Genomic DNA, 25,766 nt, shown 5'->3' with positions numbered 1-25,766 from the left:
CTCCTGTACCCCTTCTCTCTCCCTTATCCCTTTCTCTCTTTCCCCGCAGCCGCGGGGTTCGGGGCGCCGGATAATAAAGCCCAGAGGGCCGGAGCCCGGCGCCCCTCGCTCGAGCCCCCACACGGGGCCGGGCCCGCTGTGCGGGTCCCCCCATGCAGTTCACAAACACCGCCCGACACCGCCGGGGCTCCGGCTGTCCCCACATCACACTGGGGGTCCCCGGGGGGGGGGGGGGTGGGGGGTTCAGGATGGGCCCCCTCCTCAGGAGGGGGTCCTGGGGTGGGGGGGATGAGGGGTGGCGGGGGTTGGGGGGGGGTTAGGGAGGGCCCCCTCCGGAGGAGGGGGTCCTGGGGAGGGGTGGGGGCGGGGCCCCCTCCGGAGGAGGGGGTCCGGGGTGGGAGGGGTCGAGGGGGGTCCGCCCTCCTTGGCCCCTCCCACCCCGGACCCTCCCCTCCGGGCGGGGCCCACCCCCTCCCACCTCTCCCCAGGACCCCCTCCTCCGGACAGGGGCCCGGGGGGGAGGGAGGGGCGGGTGGGTGGGGTAGCAGAGGGGGTCACGTCACTCGGCACCATAAATATAAAACGTTCTCTGCAGCAGCAGCCTCCCCCTCTCCTGTCCCCCCCCACCCACCCCCCCGGGCCCCTGTCCGGAGGAGGGGGTCCCAGGGAGGGGGTCGGGATGGACCCCGGCCGGAGGAGAGGGTCCGGGATGGGAGGGGCTAGGAGGGGGTGGACCCCCCTTAACCCCTCCCACCCCGGACCCCCTCCTCCGGAGGGGGCCCCGCCCCAACCCCCTCCCCAGGACCCCCTCCTCCGGAGGGGGCCCTCCCTCCCCTCCAACCCTCCCTAACCCACCCCACCCCCCGGACCCCCTCCTGAGGAGGGGGCCCATCCTGAACCCCCCAACCCCCCCCCCCCGGGGACCCCCAGTGTGATGTGGGGACAGCCGGAGCCCCGGCGGTGTCGGGCGGTGTTTGTGAACTGCATGGGGGGACCCGCACAGCGGGCCCGGCCCCGTGTGGGGGCTCGAGCGAGGGGCGCCGGGCTCCGGCCCTCTGGGCTTTATTATCCGGCGCCCCGAACCCCGCGGCTGCGGGGAAAGAGAGAAAGGGATAAGGGAGAGAGAGGGAGGATAGAGGGGACAGGGAGGGTAGAGGGGGGCATAGGAGAGCAGAAGGGGAGGTTAAGGGGAGGCGGGGTCGGGATGGGCAGGGAGGATGAGAATAGAGGCAGGGGTCAGGGCTTGTAAAGGAGTGAAGGGGAATAGAGGGAGGCCGGGTGTGGGGGAGGAAGGTGTAGGCATGAGACGTAGAGGGGGAATAGAGGGGAGCTCGGATGGGGTAATAGCGAAAACAGGGGGAAGGAATGGAGGAAAGAACTAAGGAAGGAGTGGGGGGTCGAGGTGCACAGCGGCGCAGAGAGAGGAGGGAATGGGGAACTTGGGAGGAGGGGGAGAGGGGTAAGGGGTAGGAGGGGGAGGAAAAAGGGATAGAGGGGAACCTCACCTGGGCCCCACCGAAGGAGCCCAGACCGTCCACCGCTGACCCCACCGCGTCCTGAAGGCGCAAATGGCGGCAGCGGCCTCTTCCGGGCTTTAAATACCTTCGGTCCCGCCCCGCGCAGCCGCCCTGGAGCCCCGCACACCTGGGCCGGCCCCGCCCCGCACACCTGAGCCCGCTCCGCTCAGCCGGGCCCGCCCCGCCCCGCGCTCCGTGGCCCTGCCCCCCGGGGCCGGTACCCCTCACCTGGCTGGGCTCGGTCCCGAGCCCCAAAACTCAGGATTTGGGCTCAGTGAACAAAGTCTGGATGAGCCTCCTTTCGCCCTCCGCAAACAGGATTGGAGTCTGTTTCGCAGCCCTAAGACTGCCCAGGTGGGGCTGGTTCCAAGTGCCAACAACGGAGCACTTTGAAGCCACCCCCCCCAAAAAAAAAAACTCCACAGGACTTTGTCTCCATTTCTGAGGAAAAAAAAAAAGTCTGATTTATTTATTTCCGGACCCTAAAACAGGCCAAATGAACCTGGTGCCCACAAACATGGGACTTGGTGTCTGTTTCCCAAGCACGAACACGCAGGACCCCCTCTGAGCCCCCAAACACGGGCCTCGGTCTCTGTTTCCAGGTGCCCGGCTCAGCCTCATCCCTTTCCGAGCCCCTTTCCTCACCTGGGGCGGGCGGTGCCAGCCCAGCACCTGCCGGGGCTCCCGGAGGAGCGGCGGGGGCCGGGCGGTGGCGCCGCCGGGGCCGGGACCGCCCGCGCAGCCCCGGAGCTCCGCCCCGCGCAGGCGTGGCTGGCCGCGGCCATGGCGGAGAAGGCGCAGAAGAGGTGAGTTCCGATCCCCCTCCTCGATCCCTCCCGGTTTCCCTTCGATCCCTCCCACAACCACCCCGGGACGCGGCGTCTCCTCCTCGCATCTCCGCGCGGTCCCTCGGCGGATCCCCCGTGACCGCCCCGTCGCTCCCCGCAGCGTGAAGATCGCGCCGGGCGCCGTGGTGTGCGTGGAGAGCGAGATCCGCGGGGACGTGACCATCGGTAAGGGCCCTGTCCCCGACCCCGGCCCTGTCCCCCCCGCCGGGTGCGGGCGCGGGGTGACGCCGGGCTGTCCCCGCAGGGCCCAGGACCGTGATCCATCCCAAGGCCCGCATCATCGCCGAGGCGGGGCCCATCATCATCGGAGAAGGGAACCTGATCGAGGAGCAGGCACTCATCATCAACGGGTCCGTGCGACACCCGGGGAGGGCTTAAAACCCCGGGGAGGTAGAGTTTATTAAAAAAAAAAATCACCAAATTTCATGTTTTTGTGTATATGTGTGGCACTATGGCTTGGGGAGGAGCTATAGCATCATAGAATTATCAAATGTTAAGTGTTTGAAGGGACCTTAAAGATCATCTCATATCACCCCCCCTGCCACAGGCAGGGACACCTTCTGCTGGATGAGGTTGCTCCAAACCCCATCCAACCTGGCCTTGAACACTTCCAGGATTGGGGCAGCCACTATTGCCCTGGGCAACATATTCCCCATCACAGAAAATATTTTCTTACATATATCTAACCTAAATTTCCCCTGTTTAAGTCTGTGCCCATTACTCCGTGGTCTGTCATTCCAGTTTCCTGAGAAAGAGTCCTTCTCCAGCTTCCCTGTAGGCCTCCTTCATCAGCAACTGGATGGTTGCTAAGTTCCCCCCTCCGAATCTTTCTCAAGCTGACAGAGTAGAGGAATCCTAATCCTAAGCAGTCTCAAAATTCCCACAGTCCAGCTGAATTGGGTGGGATATCTGTGGCTTCAGAGCTGCCACACAGGACACTGGCATCTTGATCTCAAACATGGAAATCTATTCTTCCTTCTTGCAGGTATCCAGAAAATATAACCCCGGAGAGCGAAAATGTGGAGCCCAAGCCCATGGTCATCGGCACCAACAATGTTTTTGAGGTCGGGTGCTGTATCCTTGCTGTGCAGTGACAAACCACCAGATACGCTGTGCTTCTGGATCCCTCCAGGGGGAAGCATCTTGGGCTCTGTCGGGGTTCAAATAGCCCAGGGTGGGCTGGGTGGTGGTTTGAAATGGCATCAGGGGTTTTCACCTGTTGAAAAAAAGCAAAGCATTTTACAGCTGTACTTAACCCAGACCTGTAGATTCCCAGGCGATGAAGGTGGGAGACAACAACGTCATTGAATCCAAAGGTAATTCTCAGCTTATCGTCTTCGGCCCTGCTGAGATTTTGCTCCTGTAAACGCTGTGGGGACGACTCTCACAGGGATCCCTCTCTCTCCCTCTCCCTGGCAGCGTTTGTTGGCAGGAATGTGATCCTGACGAGCGGCTGCATCATCGGGGCCTGCTGCAACGTGAACACCTACGAGGTGATCCCGGAGAACACCGTCATCTACGGGGCCGACTGCCTGCGGCGCGTGCAGACCGAGCGGCCGCAGGTGCGTGTGTGACACGGGGACACGCTGTCACCTGCCCCCCTGAGCCTGTTCCCTCACCTCCCCTGCCTCCCTTTCCAGCCCCAGACGCTGCAGCTGGATTTCCTGATGAAGATCCTGCCCAACTACCACCACCTGAAGAAGACCATGAAGGCCCCGTCCACGCCTGTCAAGAGTTGAGCATCCACCTGCTGCTTCCAGTGCCGGGTGTTTGGTCCTGGGAAGCACTACACACTCCGGGAAGTCCCTCATTCCATCAAACCATTTCTTGCTTGTTTGTGTCATTTATTTATCTTCACCGGGAATCTCGGACCTGCTTTGAGTCTGTCTCTCACTCTCGTTAACTCTATTGTTCGTTTTGTTTTGGGAATAAAATATCCCCCGTTCTGCCGTCCGAGGGAACCGCAGCCCTTTGACTGTGCGGGGTGCGGTGCCTGGGTCACCCCCGGTGCCACCTCCCCGCGCCTCCCCCGTCGCGCCGGCAGAGGGCGATGTGACCCCGCGCTCCGCGGGGATCCCGGCCCGCATCCCGGAGCCACGCGGACCCTGGGCTGGGAAAAGCTCCACGGACCCGGTTCCACCCTCTGCCCCTTCCCCCGAAGGCTGCTCCTGCTCGGATTCCCTCCCAGAGGACCCAGAGCAGAGCTGAACCTTCTCCACTCGTTCCACTGGAGCCTTGGGACTCGCCATGCTTCCCAGCCATCCCCCCAGAGTCCGTAGCTGTTCACAACTTCCCCTTCTATCCCTGGATGACACAGTCCAGCATTGTTTCCCAGCACAGATGGACATCAATGCTGCGGCAGAAATTCCTGTAGGAAAGAGAGATGGGGGAGAGCATCAGCAACCACCACAGAGGAAGCCCAGGACATGGGGCTTGGGGTTGGGACCAGGGGTTTCAAGGCAAGGAAGCGGTGCAATACCTGCTGGAGCCAACTAGATTTTCTCTCCAAGTCCAGTTTCATGGCTACCAAAAATCCAAACCTCCCATTTTTCCGGTTTGTGATTCCAAACTGGGTTCCAGCGCTGATGGGGAACTGCAGCTCTTCCCCAAAGCTGAGTCCAAATAAGGGTTGTGAATAGTGTGAATGTTGTCTCGCCTGCTGTCCAGCCAGAGCTTTTTGTGGACATGCCTGTGGAGGGGGAGGAAACAACGGGAGATAAAACACATCTCCACATTCTCCCTCTGCTGAAAACCTACCCCGAAAGCCAGAGGCTCCAGCAGATTTGGGTGACTAGATCAGTCCCTGTGCTCTAGATTCCCTCTGGGAGTCAGCTGCCCTTGTAGCCAGACACTTCCCGCTCCCACAAATCCAGCTGGTGCAGCTCATTTCCACCTCCTCCCGTCACGAGAGGTTCTGCCCTGTAAATCGCTGCTGCGGGGAGGCTGCAAACCTGTGGGTGGCCAGGCTGTGTCCCCTGGGCAGCCGGCAGGACACGTGGGCAGCTGCCCCCAGGTCTGTTTCGGGCGGTGAGGTGCAGAAAGGCGAGCCGTGACCTTAAGTGCCCGTTGGGAACGAGCCCTGTGCCATGGGCAGGATGTCCCGGCGTCACCTCCGGTCCCCGAGCATTGTGCGGAGGCAGCACCTGCTCTGGACACAGCTGCTGGTCTCCACCCCGAGGGTCTCCGTCACGCTGCTCCGAAGCCAAGTGCAGCCCTGCGTGACCGCAGACCCCTCCGTGGGGCTGTGCAGGGCTGGAACGACCCGACACCGAGCTCTAGAATGAAGTGTGCACGATGCCAGGCCCAGCGCAGACTCAGCAAAAGCCCAGCCTAAGCATGAAGCCTAAATGCAGTCCCCGGGCCAGGCAGGGAGGGGCTGAGCCCCCAGGTGGGGCTGGTTGAGGTGATGAACCCCCACTGGTCCCTCCACTGCCCCCAGCCCTGCATCGGGTGTCCCCAGCACTGTCCCCTCCTCTGCCCCACAGCCCTGATGCATTCACGTCCCTGGGACTGTGCCCCATTGTCCTCAGCCTGTGTCCTTGTCCTGTATCCTTAACCTTGCGTCCTGTGTCCCCAGCCTATGTCTCATGTCCCCAGGACTCTGTCCCATATGCCCAGCCCTGTCCTATACCCCCAGCCTGTGTCCCATGTCCCTGAGACTGGGTCCATCTCCCCATCCTTGTCCTCTGTGTCCCCAGCCTTGTATCCGGTATCCCCAACTCCATGTCCTAGACTGTGTTCTGTGTCTCCAGCATTGTCCCGTATTCCCAACTCTGTGTCCCCAGCCTTCTGTCCTGTGTCCCAGCCTTGTGTCTTATGTTCCCGGCACTGTCCCATCTCCCTAGCTCTGTGTCCCGCGTTCCCAACCCCGCAGCCACGCGTCCCCTCGCCCACCTCCCGTATCCCCGACCCTGCGCTCCTCCATCCCCCCGCGCCCCGGTCCGTCCCCGCCGCTCCGCCGCGCCCCCGCCCCGTCCCTCCCCGGCCGCGCCGCCCCGCCCCGACCCCCCCCGCCGTCTCCGGGACCAGCCTCCAGCGCCGCCCGCCCGGACGCGGCTGCCGCCGGCGGGACGAGGAGCCTGGCCGGTCGCACCATGAGCAGCGTCCCCGCCGACAGGGAGGGCGGCCCCGCCGACACCAGCCTGCCCGAGGAGGAGGTACCGAGGGGACACACACGGGGGATTTGGGGCGGGGGGGGTCCGGCATCCCCCTCCCCACCCGCGATCCCCGGGGGCTGCGCTCCGCGAGTGCCCACGCACCCACGCGGGATGGGGAGTCCGCGCCGGGGGGGTCCCGTCGGCTTCCGCGGCTCCCGGTACCCGGGGCTGCGGCGGGGGGGACAGGGACGAGCGGCGGGAGCACATCCCGCTGCCGGGGACGCCCCCATTCACCACCCGCATCCCCCTGGGGCGTCCCGCACACGCCCCTCTGCCGCGCCGGAGGGAACCTGAGGGCGCGGGGAGCCCCACTCGAGACATGAATCTCCCCGGGGGGCGTGGGGGGTAAACCCGGCTCCCCCCGGTGCCGGTGCCTGGTGCTGCCGGTGCCAGTGGGTACCGTGCATCCAGCGGCCGCGCATCTCATTCCCATGGGTCTCAGCCCAAAGATGTCCGAAACGCTCCCATCCCCACGGGAGACCAACCCCACACCCCGCCACGGTGAGAGCTGGTTTTCTTCATTCCAGCCGCGAAGTTCCTGGTTTTGCCCGTGACCTTGAGATGGGAATTTGGACTTTGTGAGGGCGAGAGCGGGAAGATTCCTATCTGAGACCTCCTCTTCCTCCTCACCCTCCACCCGCTGGGCTGCTCTGGCAGGTCCCTGCTGGCTCCTGCTGGGGTCCCTGGTTGGTGGCCACCGCAGTTCCATCGCCCGCTGTCGCCTGCCTTCATTTGCTTATTCCAGAGGTGGTTCTGGCTTCAGACTTCCCTAAGTTTCCTAAATAACGGGGAGTTTTTTTCACTGGTAGCCTTGCGGGGTGTGTGGGAGATAATGCTGCAGCTGTGGCTCGGCTGGGCATGGCAGTGGGCGACATCCATGGAGGCCTGCTGCCTTTTCCAAAAGCATGGCCTGTACCGTGCTGGCAAAGGGCAGCCCTCGCTCTGCTCCCGGTTGGATCCGGAGGGCCTGGGGCTGGCTGCTGCGCTGCTGATCCTTGGGGACCCCCTGACCCGGTGATGCTGGACATGGGGAGCCTCCGGAGGGGACGGCTGGGAGGTGCCAGGGGCACCCACGGTGCCGCGGACACATGAGGAGGGCGATGGCCACTCATGCCTGCAAGCTGGGCTCCTCCGGTGCCAGGCAGGTATTTTCCCTGCAGGAGTTTTTCCAGCCCAGGCTGGAGGAGCCGGTGCTGTCTGTTTGCTCAAGCGCAGGGGAAGGGGGTTGCCCAGCTACTGTGTCCCACCTCCCCCCTCCCAGGGCTTGCCCTCCAGCCTCCTGTTCCTTTTGTAAAGAGGGAGAAGCAACCCCCCCATCCCAGGGAGGTCAGGCAGGGTGCTGCCAGGTGGGAAAAGCCTCCACTTCAGCCCCGCTCCTCCTGTCTGCTCCTCGCACCCCGGGTGGCCTCCCCGTGCCTCTCCTCTGTCCCGCCGGAAAGGACCCCCCCGTGCATGGGAGCGGTGGGCCAGGGGCTTCCCCACGGAGGAGCCAGAACAATTTGGGAAGGCGGTCACGTCACTTGGGCCGGGCGAGAACGGCATGTAAAAGGCTCGGCGGAGGCCTTATTTGGTAGCGGAGTGGCTGCGGAGAGCCCGGCTCGTGGCCCTCGTCCCCGTCCCATGCCAGATCCCTCATCCCGGGGGAACCGTGTCATGGGGAGGGGACCCCAGGGATGATTTCTGGGGGGGGATGTGCCCAGCGAATGGATAAAATTTGCCCCCGTGGCCCCTGTGTTGCATCCCCCCGCGCTCCTGCTTCCTTTCCTCCTTGAAGCGTGGGGTCCGGAGGGTTTGGGAGCAAGCTGCAGGCGGGACGGGGCCGTGTGTGACCCCCGCCTGATCCCGCCGCTCCTCCGCTCTGTTGCAATCTCCCATCTGCTCCCTTGGCTGCTCACTGCCTTTTCCTCTGCCGCTTCCTCGTTCCAGCCCCGGCAGCTCTGGACTCGCTTTTCCCTAAGGGCTGTTCCTCTCCTGTCCTTCACCGGACGTGAGAGAACCGTGACTCTCCAGAGAAGCGGCTACGGGTGGCGAGGCCGGAGATTTTTTCCGGTCCTCCCGCATGCCCCGGGCGGAGGAACCGGCATCCCGCGGCCTCAGCCTTGTTTATGTCGGGGAGTTTTGCGGGCTGAAGGCATGCGTACACACAGCCCGGGAATCTAAACCCAGCCGAGGAAGACGCTCCATTAGCCAAGAGACTATTTATGCCAGGACTAATCCCGGCGGGGCGGGAATGCACCCCGTGCGGGGGAGGCAGCACCCCGCTTTGACGGGAATGGGAGGGGAAGCCCTGCTCGCCCTGTTCCACGGCTCGATGGCAGTCCCGTGCCATCGCCCTTCAGCTCCCGCCGGGATCCGGTGCCTCCCCGGCGGCGGGCAGTCAGGCGGATAATCGGCTGGTGGAGAATTAAAGCGAGCCCCGCTGGAAGGGGCGGACGGACGGACGAGGGACGGGAGCTGGGCTGAAGGAGGCGATTAAATGCCTCGTGGATGAATCACCCGGACGCCTCCCGCCTCCCCACGGCCTGTTAACGTTTACCGGGGGTGGTTTGGGCAGGGGACCGGGACCAGGACCATGCCGGCAGGGCACGGCCGCTGGGGCACCTGGCGTCCCTGCGGGCACCGCCATCTGATGGGGGTCTAAGCCAGGCAAATGCCTCCCTGGTGCCTCCTTACCTTCGGGAGACAAACCTGGCTTGTAGCTTCATATGAGGAAGAGGAAGAGGAGGGCTGCTGGCACTCCATCACGGACCTCTCCATGCTGGGGTCAGCCTTGATCCATGCTCTGGAGACCCCAGTCACCTCCTGGCCCAGATCTTTGCCTCTCCTTGCAGGTCCTCAGCCCTGACCATCCTAGCAAATCCCCATAGACCCTTTCCAGCATCCCTTAAACTGGCCCAAGATGGGATGCAGAAATTCGGGGACAACAGAATGGGATGGTAGGATGCAAAGGCGAGAGGGACAGGCCAGAAGGGGATGATTTCTGAGGAGGGGGAGAGTAGCAGAGATGAAGAGCAGAATTCCTGCAGGGACAATAAAAGCCAGGAGGGGACAAACCAGGAGTGAGGCAACACTGGTGGGATTCAGCAGCTCTGGCAAATCTGGGAGCTGTGGGGTACAGAAGCAGGAGCAGAGGAGGACTGTGGAAAGGGACTTGGAGCAGTCCTACAGCTGCCATCCCCATGGAAGGAAGTCAAGGTGGTTACCTTTGAGCTCCTCCTGACTTAAAAAACATCTTTGGTTTCATCCCAGATTTTAAGAAGGAGAAATGGAGAAATGCTCCACCAAAAAGAAACTGAAAAATGTTTGTACAGCAGAACTGAAATGAAGCAGCTCAGGCTGTCCAAAAAGACCGTGGGGTTTGGGCTGGGGGAATCCCATGCTCCAGTGCCCTTTAATCCTTGCTCAAGAGCTGTAGGTCTGGCCCTGTCCCAGGACTCCTTTGGGAGCAGGTGCCGTGCCTGATCCACTTACCAGAAAGAGTAATTCTTCCCTATGGAAGAACATATACTTCCCTGCTCCCTGGCAACTTCTCTGATAAGGCTTTTTTTTTTTCCTGCTTCAGGGCAGGATTTTGCCCTAGGAGTGTTTCTGGTAGAGGATGGGGACTGAATCCCTGGGATCTCTCAGCACACGAAAACCTCGAGCACCTCCCTGCGGGCCAAAGCTCCCCTTCCATTTAAGGGCAGGAGTAATATTTCTGCCTAGAATCTTTGCCTTGGCAAAAGGATATCTGCCCAGCCTGCTGGGATTATCCCCAAGGATGTTCCCTTGCTCTGCCAGTCCCACCTGCTTGTTACCCAGCAAAAGGATGCTGTTTATGTAGGACCTACTCAAACAACCCTGGGGCTGGGTACATTTGCAGGGTGCAGATGGGGAGCACCCAGAAGCTCGTCTCCATCCCCTGTCCCGGGCCCCAAACACCCTTTTGGGGCTGGAATCCAGCTGGGGGATCCTTTGGAGCCCTTCTCCCTCTTGCCGCTGTATAATTTTACAGATTCAAACTTGGCCGACCCGCGTTTGAACTTGCAAAGAAAACAAAGTCATTAGAGAAGCCCTTCCTCTCTGGGGCTGAATTTTGGAGGGCTCCTTGGGACCTTTCGTCTCTCCTGTCTCTCTTCCATGTTGCTTTGGAGATAAATGGTCTGGCAGGCTTGGGCATGTAGGGTTTGGATTTCAGGGATGCGGCAAACTGGCAGCGGGTTTTCCCAATTCCCCCCCAGCGGAGCAGTCGCCAGCGCTTCTGGTGTTTCCTGAAGCTCCCCAGGGAGAAGAGAGGCAGGAAGCCAGGGATGGCTCCAGGGATGATGACAGGAGACACCATGCAGGGATGCTCGGCCTCCTCGGGATGCAAACCCACCTGGGAAGGTGGATGTGTCTGGCGAGTCAATTCCCTGGATAGCAGCTGTGCTCAGGCAGACCTGGCTGAAAGGGAATATTTTTTCCCTGAGCAAAGGATAAGTTTGCTTTCTTTAAGTTGAATTTCTTGGACACAAGGGGAGATCCTCCAGGTGAATCCCTCTCCAGCCCCTGCCAGGAGAAATTCGGGCAGTGTCTCCACTGGGGATGGAGCAGCACTGAACACTGTGGGACGCTCCATCACTCCCAGTTTCAGGAGACAGGCAGAAGACTGGGAGGGGTCCCCTAAGGCGCTCTGGGGGGCTTCCAGCCCACTGGGGATGGTCCCAGTAGAGGGGACATGCTAGCAGGCTGTGCCTGCCTGCAGCTCTGCCTCAGGAAGGTGTGAGGACATACCTGCTCCGCTGATCCCATCCAGCCTGGATGCTGATACCCGCAGGGATGCTGATGGTGATGATAATGCTGGTACCCAGGATGGGTATCACCAGGGCTGTTGACACAAGGGCTATGTGCAAACAGCTCGAGTACCTTTTGTTATTTAATAGATATAGGTCAGCCAGAGGTTTTGTTCCACAAAGCAGGAATGTTTGCTGCTCCCAGGCTGGGAGATGGGGGAGATAGCTTATCTGCAAGAGAAAGAAGAAATGTCAGCAAAAGAATAGGCCTGGGCTGGCTGTTTCTGGCTGTTTCCCATGTATCTTTCCCAGGGAATGGGGCAGGCAGGGTGCCTGGCCAAAAAAATTAAATAAAATACACTGACGTTTTCCCCTCCTCCAGCCCAAAGTGTTTGGATGAGATTTTGGGGATGAGGAGAGGAACAGCAGGGTCACATCCCCGCACTGCTCTCCTAGCTACGAGCTGGTTGTAAAGCAAAACCATTCCTGCACGGGGTTTGCCCATCCCTGAGGAACTCCACATTCCCCCTCAGGGTGGTGGGAGCAGGATTTCTCCCAAACACACCAAGTTTGAGAATGCTGCACCATGACAAACATTAGATACACCTAGAAAGGGATAAAACCCCTTTAAAAGGACTTTTACAAACCAGGGCCAAGCTGCTTAAATCCAACCCCCTCCAAACCAGGGCCATTCCTCCAGAAGGAAGAGTTGGCAGTTTGCTTCTCCCAGTCCTTAATGAGCTGCTGCAATTAAACTGAGACAATAGGCATTGTCTGTGGAGTCCGGGATCACGGGAGTGAGAAATCCTGTTTGTCGGGGTTGGAAGGTGCTGGGATTCTGTGAGCTTTTTGTCCTGGAGAGCACTTGGTGGGATGAGGACAGGTCTCTGTTACCTTTCCATGGTGCCTTATCAGCTTCCTCTATGACCACCTGAAGGATGGGGACACCCATCCCAAAAATTCAGCATCACTCAAGTGTGGCTTAAGGCTTTTGTCTGCCCAGGAGGTTCCCCTTGGGCTGGCATTGTCCCTCTGGCTGTGGGAAGCGTGGTGTATCATCAAGTTAGGGATGAGAGAGGGTCCCCAGGCACCTCCTTTCTTCTTTTCCAGGTGAGGACACTCTTTGTCAGTGGGTTGCCTCTGGACATCAAGCCCCGGGAACTTTACCTGCTCTTCAGGCCCTTTAAGGTATTGAACTGGGGAGGGAAAGGGAGGCTGAAAGCACGGGGCTGGCCCTGCCCCAGTCTCACAGCCCCAAACGGCTGGGATCTGGGAGCCCACTGGTTCTCCTCAAAAAGTCTTATTCAGTCAGTTAATTCAGTTATTACTATTTAATTGTGGGGATCTCCACCAAACACCCTTTTTTATCCTTTCCTTGCAGGGGTACGAAGGGTCTCTCATCAAACTCACATCCAAGCAGGTAGGAGACGCTCCAAATGGGGCAACCATCCCACCATTCCCTGGTACCACCATTCCCTGGGGTGAGGGGCTCCCCTCTCTGCTCCCCACCAGCCTGACTGATGCCTCCTGTCCCTCCTCCACAGCCCGTGGGCTTCGTCAGCTTCGACAGCCGCTCTGAGGCGGAGGCAGCAAAGAACGCGCTGAACGTGAGTGTGCCTGGCCCAGCCACTCCATTGCTCCCTTTCCCCCTTGTTTCTGTGTCCCCAGATACTCTCTGAATTCCTTCACCCCAGGGATGTGCACCTCCCATGCCAGCTGGCCCCATGGCATCCTCATCCCTCCACACAATCCCATCACTGTTTCTCAGCTACATCTTCCCCCCTGGGGGGCTGCGTCCCTCTCACCTTTCTCAGGGCCATCCAGGAGGGCTTGAACCGTCAGGATTCAAGCCTTAGATACAAGTGAGAAACAGCATTCCCAGCCTCTCCTGTTTATTCAGCAGGAAAAATCCCAGCCAAGACTGCAAAAGAAAAAGCAAATTTCACTTTCTTTTAGCAACTCTGTGAAGTTACCTGAAAACAGTCACAGGCAGAACGGTGTGGAGCTGGTTCTCTAATTCCTCCCCAGTTCTCCCTGCATTTTGGTTTGGGGTTGTTTTTTTTCCTTGTCTTCATTTTCAATGTAAAACTTTTTTTTTGGCTCCGCTAATCCCTCTGGATAAGAGCTCGGCCTTGTGGGATGCCGACTGCCAAATATGGTGCCGATGCTAAAGATGCCGGAGGAATGTGAGCTGCCTTGGGGCCCGGCAAATTAGCTCATTTCAGGGCTGGAAGTTGAAAAAAACCCATAAATAACGAGGGGTTATTTTTGCTGCGGGGCCGGCACGCGGCGGTGCTCGCCCACCCGCCGTGCCTCCTTCCCTCCTTCCCTCCCGCAGGGCATCCGCTTCGACCCCGAGATCCCCCAGACGCTGCGGCTGGAGTTTGCCAAGGCCAACACCAAGATGGCCAAGAACAAGCTGGTGGGCACCCCAAATCCCAGCACCCCTCTCCCCACCGCCGTACCTCAGTTCATCGCCCGGGAGCCCTGTGAGTACCCCCTGCACTGCCAGCAGGGTTTGGGTTGGCAGGCACCTGGGGTTGCCCCCATCCTTGGGAGAACACCTTATTCTGGGAATGTGATGTCATGCAGAGATCATGGGTGGATGTAGCATGCCAAGCCTATGGATGCTGGAAGGAGCAGGAATACTGTGAGGGGGTGGCAAAGGGGAATACCGGGTCCAACTGGAAGCAGTGGTACCTGCTTGCTGTGTGGTGGCAAATGCTGGGGGTTCCCAAAGGCAGCTGCTGGTGCTGGAGAGGACCTGGGACAGGTGACAGCAAGCCTGGCATGGTGCCTGGGAGCAGGATGAGGTCCCAGCTGAAACCTTGGCAATGTCCTGCCATGAGTGCTGTTTCTGCTTCTGGAAGAGCTTCTCTTGTGCAGACGCCGGTTCCTCACCTCGGGTGTTGCACATAGGCATGAGCTGCACACTCTCCTCTGCTGGATCCCTGGGATTAATAAACCTCTTGGAGACAATGAGCCCAGCCCTGGCTCCCTCAGCAATGCTCCCAGCCCCATAGCATTGCTCACCCTGTGTTATCCCAGCCGTCGAGTTCCGTGTTGGCTTTGTGGGTCGGCTCTTGACGGTGGCATCTCACACATTTCCAGGGGCAGCTCTGCTCCTGCCTGGGGGGAGAAGGAAGGAGGCAGCGAGGGTCGCAGCCCTGTGGTCACCGTTAACTCTCCCTCTTCTTCTCTTGCAGATGAGCTCACAGTGCCTGCACTTTACCCCAGTAGCCCTGAAGTCTGGGGGCCGTACCCCCTGTACCCAGCGGAACTAGCACCTGCTCTACCTCCTCCTGCTTTCACCTATCCCGCTTCGCTGCACGCCCAGGTAATTCCGACCCATCTGCCACCACCGCTCACCCTCCCGCCCACCCCGGACCCCCTTCCCCTCGGTGCTCGCCGCACCACTAACTCTGCCCGGCTAACAGGCACTCACTCCCCGCTCCCTGAGATTTAGGGAAGGCTCCCAAATGGAGTTGAATGCTGGCAGGGGTCCTGCCTTTCCCCAGACACCTCTCTCTGCCTTCCTACTTTCACTGGTGCCTGTGGTAGGGCAGGTGGGGAGGGAGGAGGGAGGGATGGGGATCCTCTCAGGGTCTGGACCATCCCCAGTGCTCCTGGTCCCGAACCACCCATCTGGCTGCCAGTGTGAGATGAGGGCTCCAGAACCCCTGGCTGCCCCTGGACCATCGCTGGGATGTGGCCTGCTGTTGGTGGGGTGCAAAGCCAAGCAGCTCTCACGGGGAGCAGAGGGAAGCGAAGTGCAAATGGAGGATCCATCTTTTACTGACGAGGTGCTGCCTTGTCACAAGCGCTTTCTGCCGGCTGCCACTGCCGGTGGCCCCTGAAGGCAGCATGTGGCTGTTAAAAATTAACCATCTGCCTGGGAGAGGAGCAGGGGAAAGAGGAGGAGAAGTGGAAATGGCGGAGGAAGAGGATTTCTTTGCAGTGCCAGCCTTGCAGCATCATGGGGGTGCTGGGAAGGGACCCCTGCCACAAGGGAGGAAAGGGCAGCTACCTCTTCAGCATCCGTACTGGACATCATCCCAGCTTTTGCTCCTTGCTGCTGGCTCCAGCTCAGTGATGAACAGGAGGAAACAAGAGCATGCAAAGAGAGATGCCAGATAAACTGTATTCCAAAGGCTTTTGGCCTTGGCCTGCCGGGATTGAGCCAGGTTGTCCAGAGCCACCATCACTGGGAGCTGGAGCAGCCAGGGGCTGGTTTGAGCAGGAGGGTGAGGAAAAGTGCTCAGTGCACAAACCATGCGCAGCCTTTGGATGAAACTCCAGCTTTTTGGGCCCTGCTGTTCATAGGAAGAGCGCTGGTAAATATTATTGCAGCTACGTACTTGCCTTGTCAAATAACTGCTAACAGGCAGCACCTGCCCTGCTCGGGGAAGCACACAGACAAGGAAACAGCAGCGTACGGAAGCTCTGAGGGTCCCTTGGGAAAACCCAGGCCGAGACCTGATGTTAGACAAAAGCACTACTATCTGATGTGAAATATCAGCATGGTGGGGAGGGTGGTGGTGGCACCTTCCCATCCTGCTGTGCAGCTGCTGGTGTTGTGGGTTTGGTGGTGGGGCATTGGAACACGTGCCACCATCCAAACTGGAGCTGCTTTGCTGGATCCTGCAGACAGTAGTGGGACCAGGAACTGCAGGATGGATGGTGGGGCTGGCTTGGGAGTTACCTGGCAGAGCACCGAGTGCCTGCACACCAAATTTTGGCATCTGATATTTTCCGCCCTGTTTCAAGTGGGCTGTGCAGGAGCTAAGAAGGATGAGCTCACTCCTGCTCAGTGGGACCATGGTGCTGCTGTCCCAGCTCCATCCTGCTGGAAGCAGCGATGCTGGGGGCTGTGCTCAGCCCTAGTGTTACTGTTGGAACTGGCACTGGGATGGCTGTACTGCTGGTGTTCCAACCGCCCTCTGCTCTGTGCCTGAGAAAAGCCAGGAAAAGGGAGCCCAGACGAGGCCTGATCTTGCCAGGGTGGGCAGCCACCCCTTTCTCACCTTGTGTCCCCCTTGTCTTTGCAGATGCGCTGGCTCCCTCCCTCCGAAGCTGGTTCTCAGGGCTGGAAGTCCCGTCAGTTCTGCTGAATGCCGGGTGAGTGCCACTGTCCCGCTCCCATCCTTCTCTGCTGGCTGGGGGCCACCTTCACTTTTATCCTGGGCTTCCCCCTCGGTGACTCCTGGGGTCTCCAGCAGCTCAGGGTGGGTGGCCACCTTTCAGCAGACACCCAAAGTCTCTCCTTGTCCCCAGACGGGGATGTCCCTGCCACGACTCACCCCAACACTTTCCTACATGTCCTGGGGCAGGAGGGAAAGGCACCATGCCAGAGGGGGGTGTTGTGATAGAAAAGAAGGCAGCCCCGACACAATCACCTCATTAAACCTTAAGGAAAACTATCCAGGCAGCCCGGGGTGGTGGGGCTGCCAAAACAAGAAGCACAGCCTTACTGAGCACCCGGCTGCCAAGCAGGAGGGAAGAACCAATCCCATTCCATCTCGGACCTCTTTGGATGGAAAAAGCCTTGCAAGACATGCTCTGCAAATAACTTTGGCCTTTGTGGATAAACAAACAAAGTAGACTCAAATGGAAGAGGGAAAAGAGCCTCGGTGGACACTGAGCACCGCCTGCCCTGCAATCCCAGCCTGCCTGGACCATCCTAGCTGGGAACCATCCCTGCTGGGAAGCCTCCTGCTTTCACACCACCTGTGGAGAAACGCCAGTGGATCCAAAGCTCTGGCATCAGCTGCCATGCTCACATGTGACTGCTCTGTCCATCTGCCTGGCATCTGTGGCCTTGGGCTGTGGCTGCGAGGTCACTCAGACGGGAGGGCAGGAGGCCCAGCCCTGGCTGCAGCCAGCCGCAGACTTGGATCCATAAAGAATTCACTGACTATTTTAGGCCCAGCAGATAAAAATAGGGAGCAGCAGGGCTTTGGGAACCAATGGTTCTTCGAAAATATGCAACACGCCAATGTTTCCAGATAAAATGTAAGCAGAGACATGTTTTGGAAGGGGAGATGAATCCCTTGAAACAGGTCCACCAGCCCAGGAACCACAGTGGGTGGCGAGGATGGAGGGTCAGGGACCTCCTGTTTCCCTTCCAGGCTCGCCCAGCTGGGAAGGGCACAGCCCAGTGAGGGTTTGGCTGAGGACCGGGCTCTGTCTGTATTTGCTGCCTGGAGCCCATCAGGGCAGGGCTAATCACAGCATCAGTTAGGTTGGAAAAGACCTCTGAGATCACCAAGCCCCATCTTTGGCTGAACACCACTAACCTGCAAACTGTCCCCTCAGGAAGTGCCGACTCCGGTCACTGTGCAATCACCCCTCCCCACAGCACACTGACCTCAGTCCCCAGTGCCAGCGTCCCTCACTCTCCGCTGCGTCCTCCCACAGGTCTCAGGTGTGTGATGGTGGCCTACAGTCAGTCTTGTGGGTATTAATGGAGTCTTCCAAGGCGGCTACTGGGTTGATGTGCTCTCCACAGGACTTCAGTGTGCTGGTAAGGACGCAACCCCGTGGACTTGGCTGCTTTGGGAAGGGGGCAGAGGAGTGGGGAAGCCAACACAGTATCCCTGAATGAATAGGCAGGGAATAGGGGTTGGCATGACCCTGGGGCTGCTCCAGCTGCTGCCCTGCAGAAACATGGCTCTGCCATTCCCGCCTTTATCACTGTTATCTGGGGTGAGAGTTTCCACAGCCAAGGAATGCCTCTCGGCTTTGAATTACCCCCGCTAATCTCATCTCCGTCCTTGCTTCCTGCCTTGGATCAACAGAGACTGAATTCCACTTAAGTGCAAAATTAAACTCGAACTTAACTCCCAGCTTCCCAGCTCAAACCCCAGGGGCTACAGCCAATGGGAGGAACAAAGTGGGATCAGTGGGGTTCTTTATGCCTGGGTTGCGACGGTCTCTCCTCGCAGGCATTTCCCACCTTGCCCTTTTCCTGCTAATCAACTGTCCTTAGAGCATGGTACTGATGTGGATATCCAAAACAAGCCTCCCTCTCTCCTACCTTCCTTCCTTCCACTAAGGAAGAGATATTAACCACAGCCCTTTTTCCTCCATCACAGCTGCTTTTTTTTTTTAACACTTCTCTTTGTTGTTTCAGGCTTGAAAAAAAACCTCACACAAGTTTGGATTCCTCCAAGACTTTCCCACAGCCTCTATCACACATCTGCTCTCCTAGAAGAAAAAAAGAAAAACATACCTAGTAATAATATTTTCCTCTTTTACACTGTATATTTGTAAGGAAGAGTGTGTTACTCCCGAAAGCATGGTTTGACAGGCATTGTTGTAGTGTTTGAAAAGGCTTTTCAAACGGAACCATAGGAAAGCAGACTACAAAAAAAAAGAAAAAACAAAGGAAAAAAAAAACCAAAACAAGAGCAAGTATTTTTGTACCAAAGCTCCTCAGGAGGACAATCTTACACCGGGTCGGACCACAGGTTTTGTGCTTGACTTTTGAGATGTGTACAGAAGAGTCTTATTATCCCCTGGGCCCATCAGCTGCATGTCAAAGGCATGATGTTCACGTGTGAGGATGTCGACACACACGACGTGGGTTTATAGGAATTGTGCTCCCTCTGGCACAGGAATTGTGCTCTGGCCGTGCTGGCAAGGCGTCTGCAAACACTACAGTATTACTGTTCTCTTCCCAGTTGCACCAAATGACAAGCAGGCAGGACAATCAGGAACTTTCTTCCGGTGTTTTTTTTACCTTGGGGCTGTGTTCATAGCTGCTGTGCAAAGCTTCCGTGGGGTACAACGGCTCGGATCAGGGATGGGCGGACAGCCCACACATGTAGCAAGGTGACAATTTGCCTCCTCCTCCTCCTCCTCCTCCTCCTCCTCCTGCCATGACTGCTCCAAGCTGTTACAGGCAACGTAAACTGCTGTATGAAAGAACATACTGACAAATCCTTGGTTTGCCAGCTTCCTCGAGGTTGGACACAAGTCCTGAGGGGCTTCCCATTATGCACTAGCCTGGCCTGGCCTGGGGTTTTAGTGCCAATGTTATGCTGGTCTGGCTGCTCCCTGCACAGCATTCCCATGTTTCCATGTGCAAAGATGAGAAAGGGAGGCTGCCAACATCCTCTACAGACATAGAGTACCAGTAGAGAGACTGCTTGACATATGAGTTCTCCTTGCTCCAGGAGGAATTTGGAAAAAGAACAGAGCAAACTGACCCCAAACCTCTATTAGGTTTCGGTTTCTTGCAAAGGGAGGCGCAGAACTTCTCCTTCCATTGCCTTTCCCCCTGTCTCCATTCCAGCTGCAGGGAACACTGAGCTCAGCTGCTGCCCAGGCCTCGCCATAGCCGGTTTTTCCCAGCTGTTCGTGGCCTCGTTAAACATCATCACCTTTTCCTTTCTCTTTCCTCTTGTCCTGTGGGTGGGCCAAAATAAGATGGCTGAGATTCTGGCAGTCAGGGTGGGACAGGGGGATGAGAAAATGGGATTTTTCACGATCAGAAACTGTCCCGTTGGGGTCTTCTGTAAAAAATGGGACTGATAAAAGTGATGTGAGAAGAAATCAAATCCAAGACAAACCTCAGCAGCTCTTAAAGGAACGATACCAGCGTTCCCAAGCGACGGACTAACTCTTTTAGCAAACTATTTCCTGTACTTTGTCTTGTGGAGAGGAGAGAAGCTTCCACATTGTCTACTCTGCTTTTGGAAATATGTTTAAAGGTACTTTTCTATTGTAATTTTTTAAAAATAAAACCGGTGATTATTATAAGTTACGCGCAGAGCGTTGTTGTGTGCCGTCTATCTGGTTAGGAACAGGGAGAAGGATCCCAACACACCCCTCAGGGCCTTGGCGAACATCAGCCTCTTTCCTCCCTCGGGAATAGTTGAAAGCACTGTGAGGCTCCTGGGTGATTTTTCAGGGCAGATGCCATTGTCTTGTTTGGCTCTCTTGGATATCTAGGAAAGCTCCAAGATCCAGGCTGGAAGGATCAGCAGGCTTTAAAGAAATTACTCCAAGTTTACAAAGATGTTATCGGTTAGTTTTTAAACCTACTAATCTTGGCAGGGAGCACAGGAGCTAGGATGCAATTTTCCATGAGCTCAGCCTCGGCTGGGGCAAACGTAACCTAGAGACGAAGGGCCAGATTAGCTCTGTATTTTTTTTAACATGCTGGGAATTTTGAAAAACTCGGGCTTGTAAGCCCAACCTAGAAATTCCTCCTCCTTTCTCTGCTCTGCTCCTACCCTGACAAATGTAACCATCACCCCCAGGAGCTTCAGCCAAGAGGCCAGGCTTCAAAAACAAAGTGCCAGGAGCAAGCTCCAGCTTAGCAAAGGCAGCCTGGAAAACGGGGTGTAAAGGACAGGATTAAAAAAGCTACAAGCTCCAGGGTGGAAGGAAGAGGCACGGCAGTTATTTGAAACCCCCGGCTGGCAGGGATGAGTTAAGCCCTTAATGTTGGATGTTAATCCCGCTGTGGCCATCGCCACCGCGAGTCACAGCTTTCACAGCTTTCCTTCCGAGTTGCATCCAGGGGAGAGGTTTGTTGGCAGGCACAGGGGAGGAAGGGAAGGGAGCCACAACAATGCTGCTCAGCCCAAGAGCTGCTCCGAGCAGCAGCAACTGGCCAAAATCTCTGTCCCAGGCACCACTTTAAGGGACACACAAATGTTTTTGGGAGCAGATTCAGCAGCAAACATCCTCCAGCTAAGAGAGCCATGAAACATGCACACATCCTCCTGGACTTTGCCTGGGTATCTGCTCCCAGAACTGCCCTGCAAGAGGAAGTGGGGCCTTGCCCAAAATATTTAACCTCTTGAACCATTTTTTTTTTTCAATTTCCCCCATGAACCAGCCTGTTTTTGTCTCTGTGCTGATGAGCATTGCCCTCATCAGCATGGGGCGGGAGCAGCACGCTGCTCGCCCGGCCCTGGAGTCCCCTTTGCCCGCGGTGACCTTTCCCCATGCGGCTGGGGGAACATTCCTTCCCTGTGACCATCGCGGCGCTTACAGGAAGGCCCGAGCTGCTGGCTGACACTGGAGAATTGCAAAACGGGATCGGGGACTCCCAGGCCAGTGCTGCCATCCGATACCAGGCTAAGTCCTGGGGGATATGAACAGGCAGAGCTGGAAAAACCAAACTGAGATCTTGCACTCTCATTGTTTCCGCTTTCCCAAGTCTTTCTCTTCCCATCCCCCTAACATAAGGCTAAGCTCAGGGAGCGGGGGGATGCAGGCAGCTCCTTCCTGTGCATCCCTGCACAGAGGTTGGCTGACCGGCAGCAGGCTGGAAGCAGCTGCAAAGGCAGGGAACAGCTTGGCAGGGTCTACAAGTCAAAATACAGCGCTGATTCCCCAGATCAGACAGACACAAGTGAACGGCAGAGAAATAGGAACAAGGTGGGAGAAGGAAAGCCATATTTCTCAGAGAATTTGGGGTGGATGGTCAGGCAGCAGCAGGGACAGGGGATCCTGCCACGGGAATGGAGATGCACCAGCTGGGCCAGGGAGAGCAAAGGGCAGACAAAGCCGGCGCCGAGGCAGGCAGCACCCGCAGCCCGGATGGGGCAGGGAGGAGGAGCAAGCCCAGCGCCGCTCCTGGGAGAGGGGGAGAAGGAATAACAAGGCTGGGAAAGGAAAGATGTGAGAGCACCAGGGCTTGGCCAGGCAGCTTTAAAGGCTGAGACACAGGCTGCGAGGGAAGGCAGTGCGTAAAAGCAAAGAGGTGGGTGGCTTTGTGAGGACAGTTGGGGCCCGGCACAGCGCTCAGCATGGATTTGTTCCCTGATTCCTAAAGGGGAAATTGAGAGGTGCCACCCCGCAAGGGTCACTGCACTGCCTGAGAGCTGCCAGGCAAGGCTGCTCTGTTCTCCCTGCCAGCACAAAAAGGAGGACATTTCAACCCAGGGGAATGAGCTGGGTGCTGCAGATGTGATCTGCCCTGAGAGCCAGGCTTCAGCCAACACTTAAACACTGCTACCTGCCTCGCTCAGGGTACAAACCAAGACAGCGGTGGAGCTTAAAAAAGCAAAGCTAAGAAATACCATTAGCAGGTCCCTGAAATGCTGCCTCTAAAGCACTGGGAAGTCAACCATTAGCAGAGCCTGGACTTCATCTCTGCAGTCTCCATAATTAATAACCAGCTCAGGAGGGAATAGAGAACACAACCAAACTGATGGAGGCAGGAAGAAACCGCACAAGTACTTCAGGCCTTGGATGCAAGCCCAGAAGTGCAGGTATATAGTCAAAAAATTAACTTAATGGCAGGACAACCTCCTGCCTTAACCATCCTTTTCCCCTGCTGTGCTTGTACTCTGCACAATGTCCAACCCACGAGGCCGGTGCAGTTCGACACGTGAATCCCAGCCACAGAAGCACTGATGGGTTTTCAGAGTCATGGCTGTTTTTCCCGGGCTGTTGAGTAACACAGAGGCCACTGCAAGCCAAAGCAGCAGAAAGCAAGCCAGAGAGAAACAAGAACTGCTCTTACAGCACACCAGGAGGCACCGAAGGAACCAGGGCTTGGACCCACAGGAGCATGTGGGTACAAGGGTCTGCAGGAGGTCTCTGATCCAACCTCCCTCTCAGAACAGGACTGTTGCCACCAAGAGAGGAGACCTGGGTATCCTGGTCTTGTCTGGGCAATACTTGAACCCTCCATGGATGGAGACATCTCCCCACCAGCTGTTTTTTTCCTATATTCAAGCCAAACTTCCCACATTCCCTTATTATGTCATCTGCCATGGCTGCCAAAAGCGTTTGACCACATCATCCTCCTCACTGCCCTTCACATCGCTGCACCTTATGATCACATACACCCCCAGCCACCTGCTCAACACCCTGAGCAGTCCCAGCTCCCCACTCCTCCTCCCAGGCGCTCTGCTCCCAGCCCTGACCAGCCTGGGAGCTTCAGCCAGCATCCTGAAGGATGGAGCAGGGATTAAAGAGAAGGGGAGGCCTAAACTAGACACATTGTCCAAGTGTGAGCTCCCTAGTGCCGAGCAGAGCCAACTGCTTCCCTTGCTCTGCTGGCCCTTACCAGAGCAGTGCAGGCCGTGGTCCCCTCATTTGGGAAGAGAACAGTTACAGCTATGCAATACCAGGGAGCCCTGCTGTGTCCAGGCAAGCCCTCTCTTCTGGGGAGATGCCAATCTTCCTTATCTGCTTTACAGGGACGTGTCCACAGAGCCTGTGTGGGACTGACAACACAGACACGGTCAGAACATACTACAGAGCCAGAGGAACAGTGCCAGAGCAGACTCTCTCTCCCTCAGGAGGAGACTGAATCCCAAATCACCTGATTTGCCATATCCCTGACTCTGCCAGCCGTAGGAAGGCAGCACCAGCAGGTTGAGATCCAAGCTCTTCTCTGCCTCATGGCTGTCAGTGGTTAGCCTTGCCAGTCTAACCAGCCAACAGTAAGCACTGGCTCTCCTGGACATCCTTCCCTCAGAAACAGGAGCTGCCAGAGGCCCCCCGAGGCAGTAACACACAAAGGAATTTGGGCCTGGTACATTAGCAACGACCGGAAAGTGAAGAACAAAGCTGGAAATAATGAGATGTCAGCACCACGGTTGCTTCTAGTCATCTGCAAAGGCAACCCCTCCTCATCAGCAGGTACTGGGAGCGTGGCTCTCCCTGGTGGCCCGGCACCGCCCGCCCGTGCTCATCGGAAGTGACAGCCCTCGCTGGCTGCAGCCACGTGCAGGGCCTCCATACCCTTTCTCAGGGCTCCCTCGCCTCGCTCTCCTCCGCCTTCTAAAAGCCTGGAATGATCATGATGAATTATAGATTAGCTCTGGTACACATTGCCTTATGTCAGTTTTCTCATTCAACCATACACAATCCTGCTGTTTTCCATCTCCTTCCAGAATGATCATCAGAATGGAAGAGGTGGAATAACACCTCAGTCAGAGCAACTTTTAGGAAAGAAGTTAGTAGAGACCCATGTTTAGAGGTGCGACACACCTGGGCTACTCAACTTGTCCCTTAAAAAGGGAAAACCTTGTCAGGATCAACACACCAAATACTGGAGCTGAGGGAACACTGTCCTTGCTGGACAGGAGCCTGAGGAGAGTGGAAGAGGCAGGGACAGGTGAAGACGGCACTGAGATGGGCTTGCCAAAGAACCTTCCTGGAATGCCTGAGAACAAGGTGCCTGCCACAGACCACTTCTATCTGAAATACTCTATGTTCTCAGCCCAAGTGCCTTCATCTTCCTGGTTTACAGCAGATGCTTCCAGGGAAGGAGGAGAAAAATGGGATAATGGCCCAAGGCTGGCAGGACAGAATGTGATGCCTCTCAGCAGCCCTTTGCAATGCCAGTCTGAGGGAAGAAGGGTTTTGCCAAAGTAAGCAAGCTGAGGGCATGGTGGTTTTGGCCACTGGGAGAGTCATTCTGCCAGACACAGAACACAAGAGAATACCCTGGCGGAATATGAAGGAGGTTTAAGTTTTTAACAGCTGAACTTCAGCAAAAAGCCTGATCAGGATATAATGCTGTGAAGAGACTGAAGTGGACTGGAATGGTACTAAAATGGTTTCAGCAAACAGACTCATGTTCATGTAATCTGAGATGTTCTCTAGTTCCACCATTGGATCTTTAAGAGGTCTTGGGAAAAAAGGAGTGCTGGGAGCATCTCTGTTTGGGAAACAAAACTCAACTCCTGAAGTCTACGCAAAAGAGAGGAGCTCATGCTCCTCTTCTTTTTGACAGGCTCAGAATGTTGGGTCTGTTCACCCTGGAGAAGAGAAGGTTGTATGGTTCCAGTATCTGAAGGGGCCTACAAGGAAGCCAGAGAGGGACTCTTCATCAAGGACTGTAGTGACAGGACAAGGTGAAATGGGTACAAACTGGAAGAGGGGAAATTTAGCTTAGATATATGGAATAAAGTCTTTCCTGTGAGGGTGCTGAGGCCTTGGCACAGACTACCCAGAGCTGTGGCTGCCCCATCCCTGGAAGTGTCCAAGGCTGGGTTGGAGTGGGTTTGGAGCAACCTGATCTAGTGGAAGGTGTCCTTGCCCATGGCAGGGGGTGGAACAGGAAGATCTTCAAGGTCCCTTCCAACCCAAACCAGCCTGGGATTCTACGATTCTGTGCTTATTGTCTGAACTTGTTTGCTACACCACTGCTTGTCTACAGTCGACACCACTAACAGGCCAACGAGAGCTTCCCTTCAGCTCTTTTTTTTAACATTTTACCCTAACAAGCTGCCAAAACTTATTTACGCCCTTTCTGCTGCTATTGCAGAGGAGAAGACATCCACCAGTGAGGCAAAACATCTAATTCAGTCTTTCCAACTGGACACCACCTGGAGCCTGACAAGGCTAGCGCAGCACACAGAGCTCACAGTCACTTTCCCTTTCCTGCTCTCCTGTTTTTTGACCTAACATATTTTTAATCTTTCAAAGTAGCTGGAGGCGTTTTCTTTAGACTCAGACTCTATTATCTTAATCACTTGAGCAGAGAAACAAAGCAGGTAGCCTACCTTACAGCCA

General features: G+C 57.0%; 2 protein-coding genes and 2 long non-coding RNA genes across 6 annotated transcripts; 2 read left to right on the top strand and 2 right to left on the bottom strand.

The window, feature by feature from the left end:
* Positions 1–2,226: 2,226 nt before the first annotated feature.
* DCTN6 (dynactin subunit 6) lies at positions 2,227–4,318 on the top strand. The gene is made up of 7 exons (XM_069012454.1): positions 2,227–2,323; positions 2,466–2,530; positions 2,610–2,715; positions 3,351–3,439; positions 3,634–3,681; positions 3,785–3,927; positions 4,006–4,318. Exons 1-7 carry the CDS (start codon positions 2,301–2,303, stop codon positions 4,102–4,104), a joined length of 573 nt encoding a protein of 190 aa, XP_068868555.1. The 5' UTR covers positions 2,227–2,300; the 3' UTR covers positions 4,105–4,318.
* Positions 3,446–5,726, bottom strand: LOC138109299 (uncharacterized). 2 transcript variants are annotated; one of them, XR_011150390.1, is made up of 4 exons: positions 5,317–5,726; positions 4,845–5,054; positions 4,576–4,733; positions 3,446–3,581 (listed from the first exon to the last, which is right to left on the bottom strand). It is a non-coding gene; the product is annotated as an uncharacterized lncRNA (long non-coding RNA). The 2 variants fall into 2 exon arrangements; XR_011150389.1 differs by lacking the exon at positions 3,446–3,581 and having other exon boundaries at positions 4,397–4,733.
* Positions 5,727–6,401: 675 nt separating this feature from the next.
* RBPMS (RNA binding protein, mRNA processing factor) lies at positions 6,402–20,040 on the top strand. The gene is made up of 9 exons (XM_069012452.1): positions 6,402–6,522; positions 12,384–12,461; positions 12,655–12,693; positions 12,818–12,880; positions 13,612–13,762; positions 14,480–14,610; positions 16,322–16,391; positions 17,691–17,796; positions 18,406–20,040. The coding sequence occupies exons 1-7, from the start codon at positions 6,460–6,462 to the stop codon at positions 16,382–16,384; spliced, it is 588 nt and encodes a 195-aa protein (XP_068868553.1). The 5' UTR covers positions 6,402–6,459; the 3' UTR covers positions 16,385–16,391; positions 17,691–17,796; positions 18,406–20,040.
* LOC138109300 (uncharacterized) lies at positions 13,771–16,373 on the bottom strand. Of its 2 annotated transcripts, XR_011150392.1 has the most exons (4): positions 16,298–16,373; positions 14,307–14,402; positions 13,974–14,224; positions 13,771–13,903 (listed from the first exon to the last, which is right to left on the bottom strand). It is a non-coding gene; the product is annotated as an uncharacterized lncRNA (long non-coding RNA). The 2 variants fall into 2 exon arrangements; XR_011150391.1 differs by having other exon boundaries at positions 13,974–14,402.
* Positions 20,041–25,766: the final 5,726 nt, after the last annotated feature.

This window comes from Aphelocoma coerulescens, chromosome 4 (assembly GCF_041296385.1).
Source record: "Aphelocoma coerulescens isolate FSJ_1873_10779 chromosome 4, UR_Acoe_1.0, whole genome shotgun sequence".
NCBI lineage: Eukaryota > Metazoa > Chordata > Aves > Passeriformes > Corvidae > Aphelocoma > Aphelocoma coerulescens.
This window is presented reverse-complemented; position numbering and strand designations above follow the sequence as displayed.